Raw genomic sequence first — 12689 nt, forward strand, 5'->3', positions numbered from 1 at the left:
AAGATTTTGTGATATAACGCAAATGCTAGCAAGTAACAACGAGTCAACTGCATCATTCAATTATGTACTTGTAAATTAAATATATATTCATTTTTGGTATACAAGCTTATCCCATGTGTGTGATGTGGTTGTCAGTTGTCACAAATCACAATCCCACGTTGTCTTCATCCCGCCTGCTTCATATCATATCACCACCAAACAAACAAATTGAGTTCCAACTTTGACACATTCAGATTCAACTCAACTCATAGAGAATGTCGTCGTCGACGTCGTATTTTCTCACTCCGCACCTGCCTCCAATGCGTCGGCTATCTTCCTCTCAAATCAAACCAAAACTACTCACTTGCAAGTCAATCAGTAACCATCATTTAAGACCTCATCATTCAGATACTACACTCTCTTCGCCACGTGTCATCGCTCCGACTTATTGCAACTCCAGTCGCCGATGTGTCAAGGTCAGATCAAGTTTCAATTTCAATTTCAGTTTCCCGCTTGTCTCTCCGTCTGATCACTGGGGCAACTGGACTGCTCTCTTTTCCATTGGCGCCATCGGCAGCTGGTAATTATAATAAAAATATTCCACCTTACTTAAATCTAATAGAAACTTATTGCCTCTTTATAAGGAACTTACGCTTTTGTTTTTACCTGACGAATTATGTAGCATCTCGTTTATATTCCCACTTAAGATCGAGTCTAAATGTAACAGTCCACCTGGATATTGTCGGCTTTACCCCGATAGATTGACCATCCGATTTTGGTTTTACTAGACGAATTGCCCGACCTGGCAATTCTCTAGCATCTCCATTATATTCCACTTTAGATCGAGTCTAGATACAACATGTTGTGTGCCTTCATCCACATCAGTATTTGCAATCTAATTTACTAAATCATGATCCCATGTTTTCATTAGCAACGTGGGTTGAAGTCAAGTAGTTGGTTCTTTCTCCTAATTTTTAGAATAGTGGCCACGTAATTCTAGTTTAGTTCGGTTATTTGTTTAAGCCTATAAAAAGGCAAGCTTGTTTAATGTTTAGGCATGAATGAAAATATTATGGTTTAAGAATCAAGTCTATGTTCTTTCTAAATTTCTAATCTGGATCCTTTCTATTTTCTTGGACCATTTGATTAACGAACGAGGTTCGTAACACAACAGCCCAAGTAAACCGTACCAGGATATTCTCCGCTTTGCCCCCATGGATTGCCTATCCAGTAACTCACGGTTTTGTTTTTACCCGATGAATTGCTCGCCCAAGCAAAAAACACGTCCAGGTAGGGAAGGCTTCAAACCCGTGTAAGGAGGACTTCGTCCTCCTTAATCGAGGTGGAAGCTTCTCTACCAAGACACATTTTGCCTGGGCTAGCAATTCGTCGGGTAAAATCAAAATTCAAAACCGTAAGTTTCTGGGTGGGCAATCCATCGGAGGCAAAGTGGACAATATCTTGGCACGGTTGCACTAAATTACGTAGTAAAAATCAGCGTAAACTCATGTGAAGATGATAAACCGTACCAGGATATTGTCTGCTTTGCCTATCCAGGAACTCGCGGTTTTGTTTTTACCGGACGAATTGCTCACCCAGGCAAAACGCGTCCATGTAGAGAAGGTTTCAAACCAGTTTAAGGAGGACTTCGTCCTCCTCACTCGATGTGGAAGCTTCTCTACCAAGACGCGTTATGCCTGGGCTAGCAATTCGTCGGGTAAAATCAAAACCGTGAGTTACTGGATGGGCAATCCATCGGAGGCAAAGCAGACAATATCTTGGTACGGTAAATTACGTAGTAAACAATCATTGTAAACTCATGTGAAGATAATACTCGACTTTCACAATTAGATAATGTTTTCCGATTAGTTGATGTTATGTTTTAATCTATAAGGTCGGAGAAGACAACGGTCGGGAACATGTTAAGTGGAGCATTGATGAGTACATTGATCGGACTTGTTGCTAGTAATTTGGGGATTATTTCCAGTGAAGCGCATGCTTATTCGATTGTCTTGGATTATTTGTTACCATTAGCTGTTCCCTTATTGTTGTTTAGAGCAGATATGTTTAGAGTTATTAAGTCAACCGGCACGTTGCTTTTGGCCTTCTTAGTTGGATCAGGTAACCTTCTTGCTAAACCATTGATATAACCTTTATTAGTTACTCTTATAGGGTATAAAGATTGTATTATTATCACACAATATTTGCAGAGAGATTTTGGACAATAAGAACATGTATTAGATAGTTAAATGTCAGAGTTCAAGAGGCTATTTATAGCCTCGTGTTTGGTGGTTGACTTAACCGTTACTTACAGTTATGTTAGGCGTGTAAAACCACGCCAACCAACTACCTAATTAAACTGTTATCAGGGTCATATGCAGACTAACCTAACGCGTTAATCTTAATTAATTTACGTAATAATATTGTCACAAATACGTATGATATGAATAAACGTAGATGCCATATTTACTCCAACAACTCATTCACCTGATTCAACTTTTGTGTTTTATCAGTGGCTACGACAGTTGGAACAGTCGTAGCTTATTGGATGGTTCCGATGCGACCACTTGGCAGAGAAGGATGGAAAATAGCTGCTGCTTTAATGGGCCGGCATATTGGCGGAGGTAATGAACTAATTATTGAATAACCGTTTCATTCAATAGTTCAATTCATCTTATTAACAAATTTCTTGTTTTCGATGCTTTGTAGCTGTGAATTATGTTGCTATTGCTGAAGCCCTACAAATATCTCCTTCGGTTTTAGCTGCTGGTCTAGCTGCTGATAATGTGATTTGTGCAGTATATTTTGCAACATTATTTGCACTAGCTGCAAAAATCGCTCCCGAGAGTTCACCATCGATTACCGGTTTGTTATAAACTTATAATCCCACTTTTAAGCTTGTTATTTAAAACTTGTAATGTAATATTATTTCAATTTGATAGATGGTGAAGAGGAATTGAAGTCAGAATCTGGGAGCAATCTTTCGTTGCTGCAGTCTGCAACGGCCCTTGCTATATCTTTTGCCATCTGTAAACTTGGCAGTTTTGTGACAAAATATTTTGCAATTCAAGGTGGAATTCTTCCAGCTGTTACAGCTATTGTTGTTGTTTTAGCAACCGTGTTCCCGAAGCAGTTTACTCACCTTGCACCTGCCGGTGAGGTCATGGCTATGATTCTAATGCAGGTTAAGTTTTCAACTTCTTATTAATCTTTCTTACCTGTAAAGTGTGATTCTAAGGATCGATAATCACAAACACATATAGACAGTAATAATCACAGTAAACCAATAATAACAATTAGTATTTTGTTCAACAATGGGCTGATTATGGGTCAAAACAGGTTCATATTTTTTAAATCTTATAAAGTATAAACAACAAATTTTTTGCAGAATATATATAATTTTAGTATAACAATCTTGTGTAATACAATAATATTAAAAACTTGGATGAATATAACCCGTTTGGCTCGTTTAAAATTACAATAAGCGAATAATGCATCTGGGTGGTTTAACAATGCTCGTCAAAATGGGCTGGGGAGGCTGACACGCCTATATAATATTTCCTCACTTTTTCAAATTTTATAAATAACCAATTTCTTAATTATGATTGCAAAAAAGAAAATTTTAAAATAACAACCTAATGTGATAAAACAAATTTCTTTTGGGTGAATAAAAGCATAAAATCCACCTTAAGGAAGTTTTGACCCGTTTGGCTCGTTCAACCATGTTTTAAATTTGACCCATTTGATGTAAAATGTAACTAAAATGGAGTAATATTCAGGTATTTTTCACTGTTGTTGGTGCAAGTGGGAACTTATGGAATGTGATAAACACCGCGCCTAGTATATTCTTATTTGCGCTGGTCCAGCTGGCCGTTCATCTAGCAGTTATTTTAGGTTTAGGAAAGGTGTTCGGGTTTGAGCTGAGACTATTGTTGTTGGCTTCAAATGCAAATGTCGGAGGGCCTACAACAGCTTGCGGGATGGCGACAGCCAAAGGGTGGAGTTCATTGGCTGTTCCTGGAATTCTTGCTGGTATTTTTGGTATTGCAATTGCTACTTTTCTCGGTGTTGCGTTTGGAGTTAAAGTCCTTCAGTACATGTAAACTTGTAATGAGGTTTACTCTGTTAAATATATTCATTAGGTACCAAACTGCGCCTCGGATTGAAATAAATGTAATTTGATGTATGTAGTTTTAAATATTTTTGTGGCATTTTAGGAAAATGCTAGTTAACGACTGAGCATTTGAATGTATATTAATTTTAAGACATAACTGTTAACTTTAGGGAAATTGTCATTGCTGCTGCTTGACTACCGCTATTGTTCAGATCTCGCTGTCTTGTTGAGATCTGGTTCGACTAATTTTCCGGTTTGACCCAATGTGGTCTGGACTCCAGATCATAGCAAACCGGAAAGTAGGTTCCCGGTCCGGCCTTGACAACATTGATTATAAGTAATTATGTATGAAACATAGGAGGACTATATTGTTAGCAAAAACATAACTTTATTTACAAGTTGAAAAATAGTTGTTAAAAACAGCTTGGACTATTGTTAGCAAAAACATAACTTTATGTTACATTGTAACAAAATATGTGCAGTTAGATTATGTGTTAACACTTTTGTCAGATGGTGAGATAATGACTTTGAAGAAAAACTCACTCCTTTGTATTTTTGCACATACCATATATACAGGGGCGTAGCGTGTGTGTGTGGGGGGGGGGGGGGGGGGGGGGAGGGGGCACCTTAATTTTTTTTAGTGTTATTTGTATATGAAAATCCCGATCGCCCTCCTTAAGATTATTGTTAAGTCCCGATGTCGCCCCCCAAGAAAATAATTCCTGGGTCCGTACTGCATATATACAATATTTCCCCACCTATAATTCTATAAATGCATTTTTTATTTATATATGGAAGTAGGGATGAGATCGGGACCGTACCGGTACCGACCAGTCCCGGTCCCGAAAATCCCGGTCCTGAAAATCGCGGATTCTTGGTCCCGGTAACGGTACCGAAATATTCGGTTCGGTACCGGTACGGGACTGGGACGGGGACGGTACCGGTATTTAAGGTAAAATTTCGGGAAATACCGGTCCCGTCCCGTACCGGTACCGGTACCAAAACTCAAAACGTTGGTACTGATTCGGTACCGATTTCGATACTGGTACCAGTCCCGAATTTGCCCATCCCTATATGGAAGTGCTTTGAAATGAAAGATTAAATGGGCCTTTATCAATCAGTAAGTCCGTGAAAGTCACGGCTTGGAGGAGATCTTATTTTTCGATTATTTGTAAACAGCCAACAAAAATATAATTTCATAGCAAAAGTTCACCGTCAGCTGGTCCAACAAAGCCGTACAGAGGCCTTAAACGCCTCTAAATTATCTTCGGTCAAAGAAAACTCACGCGTCCAAATACAATTTATGGTAAAACCCGAACAGATCACTTAACTTATGTGCTTTTTGGCAAGTAAAGGAAGCAAACAAACAAAATACCAAATACACAAAACTCCAACGACTGGAAACCTTAAATCTATGAATTAATATCAACCTCTTCATCAATATCATCAACATTGTCTCATCATCAATATCAATGGCGCCGTTGCCAATAGCCGCTGCGACGTCGTTTCATCCACCAACCGCCGTCTTTTGCCGCCAATTTTACACGCATTCGTTAACCTCAGCTGACAGATGTTTATTGGTCAATACATCTCCACTTTCATTATCACGATTCATACCTATTAATAATAATAATAATCGGTGGGTGGTAGTTGGTAGGTCTAATTTGAATATGAACCTGAACTTGCCTTTGATATCACCTGATGATCACTGGGGCACATGGACTGCTCTTTTCGCAACCGGAGCCTTTGGTCTTTGGTAATCTCATTAACTAACTCTAATTAACACTTTTCACATCTTAAATTTAGTCGTTGTTACGAGTACGGATGCAAACCCTCAAATAAAGCTCGTTTAGTTATTATCCAGCTCGACCCTTGTATGGAAACCTCGTTTTGGCTTGGAAATGTATTTTAAAAAAATATCATAAACGAGGGGGAGCTGGGATCGTATTTTTGGACGAAAACAGGTAAATTTACATTACGTATAAAAGTTAAAAATTTTCGGGCGGAAAACAGGTGAATTTACACTAACGCGCAAAAAAAAAGCAGGGGGGTGGGGGGGGGGGGGTGGGGGGTGGGGGATCCCTAGCCCTCAGTATGCTTTGCCAATGAGGCCTGTGTTTTGATTTTACATTTTGATTTTACACTGCACAATTGAGCTCGAGCCGAGCTTGGGCTCTTTTAAGAGTTTTATGAATATATATAAAAAAAATAATTAAAAAAAACATATATACGTTAATTAATAAATAATAAATGATCCGAGTTAGAGCCGAGCCCAAATCCAAATAAAGCTTGTTTAGTTATCGAGCTCGAGCCTTGTTTGGGAAGCTCGTTTAGGCTCGTATAGTCTTAACGGGCCTTGTGTCCTAACCTTGCATTGCATAGTCGAGCTCGGCCCTTGTATGGGAAGCTCATCGAGTCTTAACAAGTGTTGTGTCCTAACTTTACATTGCACAGCCGAGCTCGAGCTGAGCTTTGGCTCCTTTAAGGTACTACACGAGCTCGAGCCTTGTGTCCTTACTTTACATTGCACAGTCGAGCTCGAGCTCAGCTTTGGCTCCTTTAAGGTACTACACGAGCTCGAGCCGAGCTTCGGCTCGTTTAAGAGTTTTCTCAATATATAAAAAAGATTATTAAAAACGTATATAAATTAATTTATAGATAAAAAACAACTCACGATCTGAGCTCGAGCTCTCGTAAGTTAAAAATGAGCCAAGCTTGAGCCTAGACGAGCTGTGGGTCGACTCGTTTACAAAGATATGAATAGAGTAGGTTTCCTTGTGATTATCCTAAATTGTATTTTGATTGAGTTTGGTCAAAGTTAAATGTACTGTGAATGTAGGTCAGAGAGAACTAAGATTGGGAGCATGTTTAGTGCTGCACTGGTGAGCATATTGTTGGGACTTGCAGCCAGTAATATGGGCATTATTCCTCATGAAGCAAGAGCTTACTCTATTGTCATGGAATTCCTTCTTCCTTTGACCATCCCATTAATGTTGTTCAAAGCCGATATGCGAGACGTATTAAAATCAACCGGGACTCTCTTCCTAGCGTTTTTGATCGGCTCAGGTCTTGTTTCTCATATCAACAATCATGAATTCATCATACCCTTCTTGGTGAGGGAAATTGAGTGTGTACAAGAAATTTTATTTTCTTATTCAAGATATTATTTTTCTGATTTTATGTTTTTTATAATTGACAGTTGCGTCCACAGTTGGTACGTTAGTGGCGTTCCTGATTGTTCCTATGAGATCACTTGGTCAAGACAGTTGGAAGATTGCTTCCGCTCTTATGGCTAGTTATATAGGCGGAGGTAACTAATAACAGTTGAAGTATATTTACAAATTACAATAAGTAAAAGAAGTAATAAAAATGACATTTTGTTTGTGTTTTGTAGCTATAAACTATGTTGCGGTTTCAGATGCACTTGCTATTTCACCATCTGTGATTGCAGCCGGTGTAGCTGCAGACAATGTGATTTGTGCAATTTATTTCATGGCGTTGTTTGCATTAGGCTCTAAAATTCCTGCAGAGGCTTCAGCATCAAGTAAGGGTATTATTGGGTGTTACAGTTTATTCGAGACAACCGCAAATCTCCCAAGAACACAAGATGAAGAAGAAAGAAAACCAAATAATTATTCTCTGATTATTATTAAAAAAAGTTCAACGATATTTAAAGAAAACACGAAAAGTAGGAAACATAATCAAACTTAGAAACAATTCATAATTAAAATAAAATAACTTGCAAATCAAGAAATAAGATTCTTGATAATATTTTAAGATCCATCCAAATCTTTTTAATCTTCATTACTGGTCGGCTTACGGGTCTCTCTTTTAGATTGGGCCCTTTGTGGTGGATCGTATCATTGGGTCTGTATTATTAATAATTTTCATTGATTTTTGAATCTTTAACTCACGTAAAATGGCAGACACGGTTCAAAATTTGGACTCTGGTTCTGGAGGCAGTTTAGCTGTGTTACCGACAGCTACTGCACTTGCGGTTTCTTTTGCAATCTGCAAATGTGGGACACATATAGTTAAACTGTTGAAGATTCAAGGCGGTACTCTTCCTGCAATTACTGCAATCGTCGTGATTTTAGCAACTTTGTTACCCAAACAGATTGGTTACCTTGCACCTTATGGTGACGCTATTGCTGCCATTTCGATCCAGGTACACGCCACAACTCACAAACAGGCTTGAATAGACGGTTCATAACTAGGGGTGCAAACGACCCAAGCTGCTCGCGAGCTACTCGAGATCCGCTCGTGAAAAAGCTCGATCGAGCCAAGCTTAAACGAGCCCGAGCTCGAGCCTAAAAGAAAGATCGTTTAATAAACGAGCCCGAGCCCGAGCTTCATTTATCGGGCTCGAGCCGGCTCGCGAGCCTAAACGAGCCTGTCATTTATATATATTTTTATAACTATATATATTAATAGATACATATATATTTAATAATTATTAATTGATATATATATAATTTTATGAAAAAAAATAACTAAATAAAATATTATTTTATATATGAAGTTATTATGAAAATAAATATACAAATATAATTATAAATATATAAAAAATTAAGTAATAAATATTAAACAAGCCGAGCTCGAGCTTGAAAAACTACGAAACGAGCCGCCGAGCTCGAGCTCAGGCTCGGCTCGTTTGCACCCCTATTCATAACTTAGTATTTTGATGACATATAGGTATTTTTTGCGGTATTGGGCGCGAGTGGGAGTATATGGAACGTTATTAATGTGGCGCCTAGCATCTTTATATTTGCATTTATACAAGTAGCAGTGCATCTTATTGTGATACTTGGACTAGGAAAGTTACTCAATTTGGATCTAAAACTATTACTTTTAGCATCAAATGCTAACATTGGAGGCCCCACAACAGCATCTGGGATGGCAACAGCCAAAGGCTGGGGCTCTTTGGTGGTTCCCGGAATTCTTGTGGGTATATTTGGAATTTCAATCGCGACATACGTTGCGTATTTCTTTGGGGTTTTCGTTCTCAAAAGAATGTAGTTATGTGATGTGTAATGTATTATTCAATTTGAGTGTTTTATTACAATGCAAATGGTAGTCAATTTTCCTACAGTTTGGTGAATATTTTTATAGAGGTAGGGTACTAAAAAGACCCAAATACCCTTAAGTAACACCCGCGGGTCAACCATAAACATGTCACAAGTCACCCGCGGGACATAAGAACCATCCGCATAGATTATCTGAGGAAGAAACACCCTCGAAACACACGCGGAAGCATCCTGGCACCCTCAAGATTCATCCGCAAGAAAGCATATCTTTCCGCATAAATGACCACGAGGTAATGCTTCGGGACAGCTGTCAATAACCAATTACCTTCTAGAAGATTCGCCAAGATGCTTTCTGGACATAAGAACCATCCGCATAGATTATCTGAGGAAGAAACACCCTCGAAACACACGCGGAAGCATCCTGGCACCCTCAAGATTCATCCGCAAGAAAGCATATCTTTCCGCATAAATGACCACGAGGTAATGCTTCGGGACAGCTGTCAATAACCAATTACCTTCTAGAAGATTCGCCAAGATGCTTTCTTGGGCAATACGTGATCCATCGGCCAATTAGCTAGTGACACGTGACAAGGTCGTTATAACCGTGCACATGACCAATATTACCCCGTTAACCAATAATAGAGCGACACGTGACCAGGTTGTTATACATGCACATGCAACGTATAGGTCAAACCTGTCATAGGAGGACACATGTCCAGACGGTTATGAAAGCATCTTCTAAAGGGACAGCTGGCCCAATCACTTTCCCACACTCTTCGGCTATAAATACCCTCTCAATCATCATGAGGTATTCATTCACCATCGCTGTACTCTCTCAATTTACTTAAGTACTTTATCTCTTCGTCAGAACGGTACTTATCCTCACGCCGGAGGGTGGTTACGGGAAGACCCCCCACCTTGTCCTTCCCGTAACGAGCTCACGGTGTTCTGTTTTGCAGGATTCACGTCACTGGACTTTAGGGATTGTATTCATATCGTATTGGCAGTAACCGTACTCTACCCTGTGGAATCATCGGATCTAGGACCCATTAGTGGGGAGTAGATCCGTGTTTCTTCATTGGCGCCATCCGTGCTTTTGTTAGAACAGCAGAAAAATTTTCCGTTCTCTTTACGATATGAGTCAGTTACCTAAAGGGCCGACGGAGAATCAAGCATAACCTCCACGTGATCTCAACCTTGAAACACGTGAAGGAGCAACATCTGTGTTTGCTCGAATTTCGACCCCTGTTGCAAGAACTGACACCGTCAACCCAAGAAATTTTTCCTTGGGTGGTTTGACAGTCGGGGGTTGTTTGCTCAACAAGGTGTCACTCCGGTAGACGCCGGAAATGTTGTTACACCAACTACTGACTTAGGGCATGTCACAGCCCCAGGAGGTTCTAACTTGAGGAATTTAGAACGAATTCCAAGAGAAGTCCACCGAACCCAATCGGAGTTAGGCCTGGAAGAAGATTCTGGTGATTCTAACCTAAGAAGAGCCCATCGTTATAATTTCAGAGCCGAAGAAACTTTGTCTCCGGACGAGTGGCTTCGTGTTCAACAAAGTAGTCTGAAAGCAGAGTATGAACGTCGGGTCTGGAACGAACGTTTCCATTGCCGTACCCTGACGTATGATGAGCCTCCCGGGAGATCTATCTCTCCTCCCATAAGGGGAAGCCATATTCAATACAGTCAGCCACCGGAGCGGAACATGAGTGAGACCCGGAGATTACGTCCTCGTCCCCGCATAGACATGCGGGTACCATCCTATAAGGACAAACTGGATGGGTACGACTCAGCTTATAACCCGGAAGGTAGTTACTACAGCGGAGATAGTCGCCTCCCGTCGTACGGAGGGACTAGTTATCCGCGCCCAGTTGTCCGCCATGCGGAGTATCATAGCAATGCTGAATACGATTTTTTCTAAACCGTATCGCCCCGAATCTTTCGCAGAAAAATCAAAATTTATTTCGAGCATCGCGACAGCTCCATTTCCAATCAATGCAAAGATTCCAACGTCCGTTGGAACATACAATGGAATAACTAATCCTAGTGATCATCTGTTAAGGTTCGAAGCAGTTGGAGGAGTCAGTGGTTGGACTCTTCCATATTGGTGTCACATGTTTGCACTAACATTCACTGGGGCGGCGCGGGAATGGTTTGAGAAATTGCCATGTGGAAAGATTACAAGTTGGAAAGACTTCGTAGCAAAATTCTCTCAGCACTTTAGTCAACAAAAGAAACACACTCGTGACCCTTCGGAAATATTAGATGTTACAAGGCGGAATAATGAGTATATTGAAGACTTCATTACTCGTTTTACTAACGAGAGCCTTAACATCGGAGGAGTAAGCGAAGATATGCTACGGGGAGCATTTTGTAAGAACGTCCATAGTGATGCTCTAATCCGTACTCTCACAGGAAGAGATGGAATGCTTGAATCATTGGACGAAATCATGAAGGCGTCAAAGTTGTTTGCAAGAACTGAGAAAACTCTGAGTTCCAGTAGTCAAAAGCAATCACCAAGGATTGAGTTTCAAACTCCGAGACCGAACAGGCAGGCTAAGGGACCAATATGGTCAAGACTTCAGCCAAGTGCGGAAACATCTAAGCCTTTTGATGCAAGGTCTTTGATCGGCAACAAAGGTAAACGTAATTTTTCAGCTCGCTTTCCTAATAATTGGACCCAATTATCAAAGACTCCCTCAGAAATTCTCACCACGGAGAATTTGACTTTCCGGAAGCCTCAACCAATACCAAAGAAGTCGTTCCTTGATTCTAAAAAACATTGCTCATATCATAATGATGTTGGACACAACACGAATGAGTGTGTGGCTCTCAGAAATGAAATTGAAGCAGCTGTTAAAAATGATAAACTCGAACATTTGGTTAAAGGCCTACGAGCAGGGACTGGCAAACCTCCCGCAAAGGATAGCCAGGGCCCAGCTAAAAGGCAAATCAAAGATCTGAATGTCCACATGATTCAAGAGGGACATTCATGTAAGGGAAAACGGAGGGAATATTCGGACGAAGAATGGAAAAACGAGCCCGTTATTTTTCCTCGGATCAAAGGGGGCCGTGTAACAAAAACCCGCTGATAATTACTGTCGAATTTGACCACTACCGATCACAATATGTGTTCTTTGACACAGGTAGCACGTCCGACATTATGTACGAACAGTGTTTTGAACAATTGGACGAAGAAAGACTACAACCAATTCATGCTCCTTTTTCTGGTTTCCGGGGAGAGATAATGCACCCGTGCGGTGTTATTACTTTCCCGATCACACTAAGTGACGGAATACGCTCAAGAACAGAAGAAGTTGAATTTTTGGTCCTACCAGCAACTTCTAAACATGACATTATTCTGGGACGAGAGGCGATCGGAGACTTTAACGCCCACCCGTCCACAACTCATGGTGCAGTAGGAGTTCCAACTCGCACTGGTGTGGCGATAGTTCATGTAAACCGACATTGTTTTACAACCGAGAGTTCAAAACCAAGCAAGGTCCCAAGACAGGCTCAGAGGACCGAACCTGAGAAATGGGTTTTGAACAAGAAGTTTCCGG

At 40.4% G+C, this 12689-nt stretch overlaps 2 protein-coding genes across 3 annotated transcripts; both read left to right on the plus strand.

The window, feature by feature from the left end:
* The first annotated feature begins 222 nt into the window (after positions 1-222).
* On the plus strand, positions 223-4389 carry LOC143550059 (uncharacterized). Its single transcript, XM_077040796.1, has 6 exons — positions 223-559; positions 1874-2100; positions 2493-2603; positions 2689-2844; positions 2922-3163; positions 3759-4389. Exons 1-6 carry the CDS (start codon positions 255-257, stop codon positions 4080-4082), a joined length of 1365 nt encoding a protein of 454 aa, XP_076896911.1. The 5' UTR covers positions 223-254; the 3' UTR covers positions 4083-4389.
* A 1170-nt stretch (positions 4390-5559) lies between these two features.
* On the plus strand, positions 5560-9194 carry LOC143550037 (uncharacterized). 2 transcript variants are annotated; one of them, XM_077040778.1, is made up of 6 exons: positions 5560-5849; positions 6933-7159; positions 7293-7403; positions 7488-7643; positions 8020-8261; positions 8789-9194. In XM_077040778.1, the coding sequence occupies exons 1-6, from the start codon at positions 5566-5568 to the stop codon at positions 9110-9112; spliced, it is 1344 nt and encodes a 447-aa protein (XP_076896893.1). In that variant the 5' UTR covers positions 5560-5565; the 3' UTR covers positions 9113-9194. The 2 variants fall into 2 exon arrangements, with proteins under 2 accessions (XP_076896893.1, XP_076896894.1); XM_077040779.1 differs by having other exon boundaries at positions 5668-5849; positions 7488-7637.
* Positions 9195-12689: the final 3495 nt, after the last annotated feature.

This window comes from Bidens hawaiensis, unplaced genomic scaffold, assembly GCF_021521415.1.
Source record: "Bidens hawaiensis isolate Kalapana, Puna unplaced genomic scaffold, B.hawaiensis_p1.1 tig00015918_1, whole genome shotgun sequence".
In the NCBI taxonomy this organism is placed as follows: domain Eukaryota; kingdom Viridiplantae; phylum Streptophyta; class Magnoliopsida; order Asterales; family Asteraceae; genus Bidens; species Bidens hawaiensis.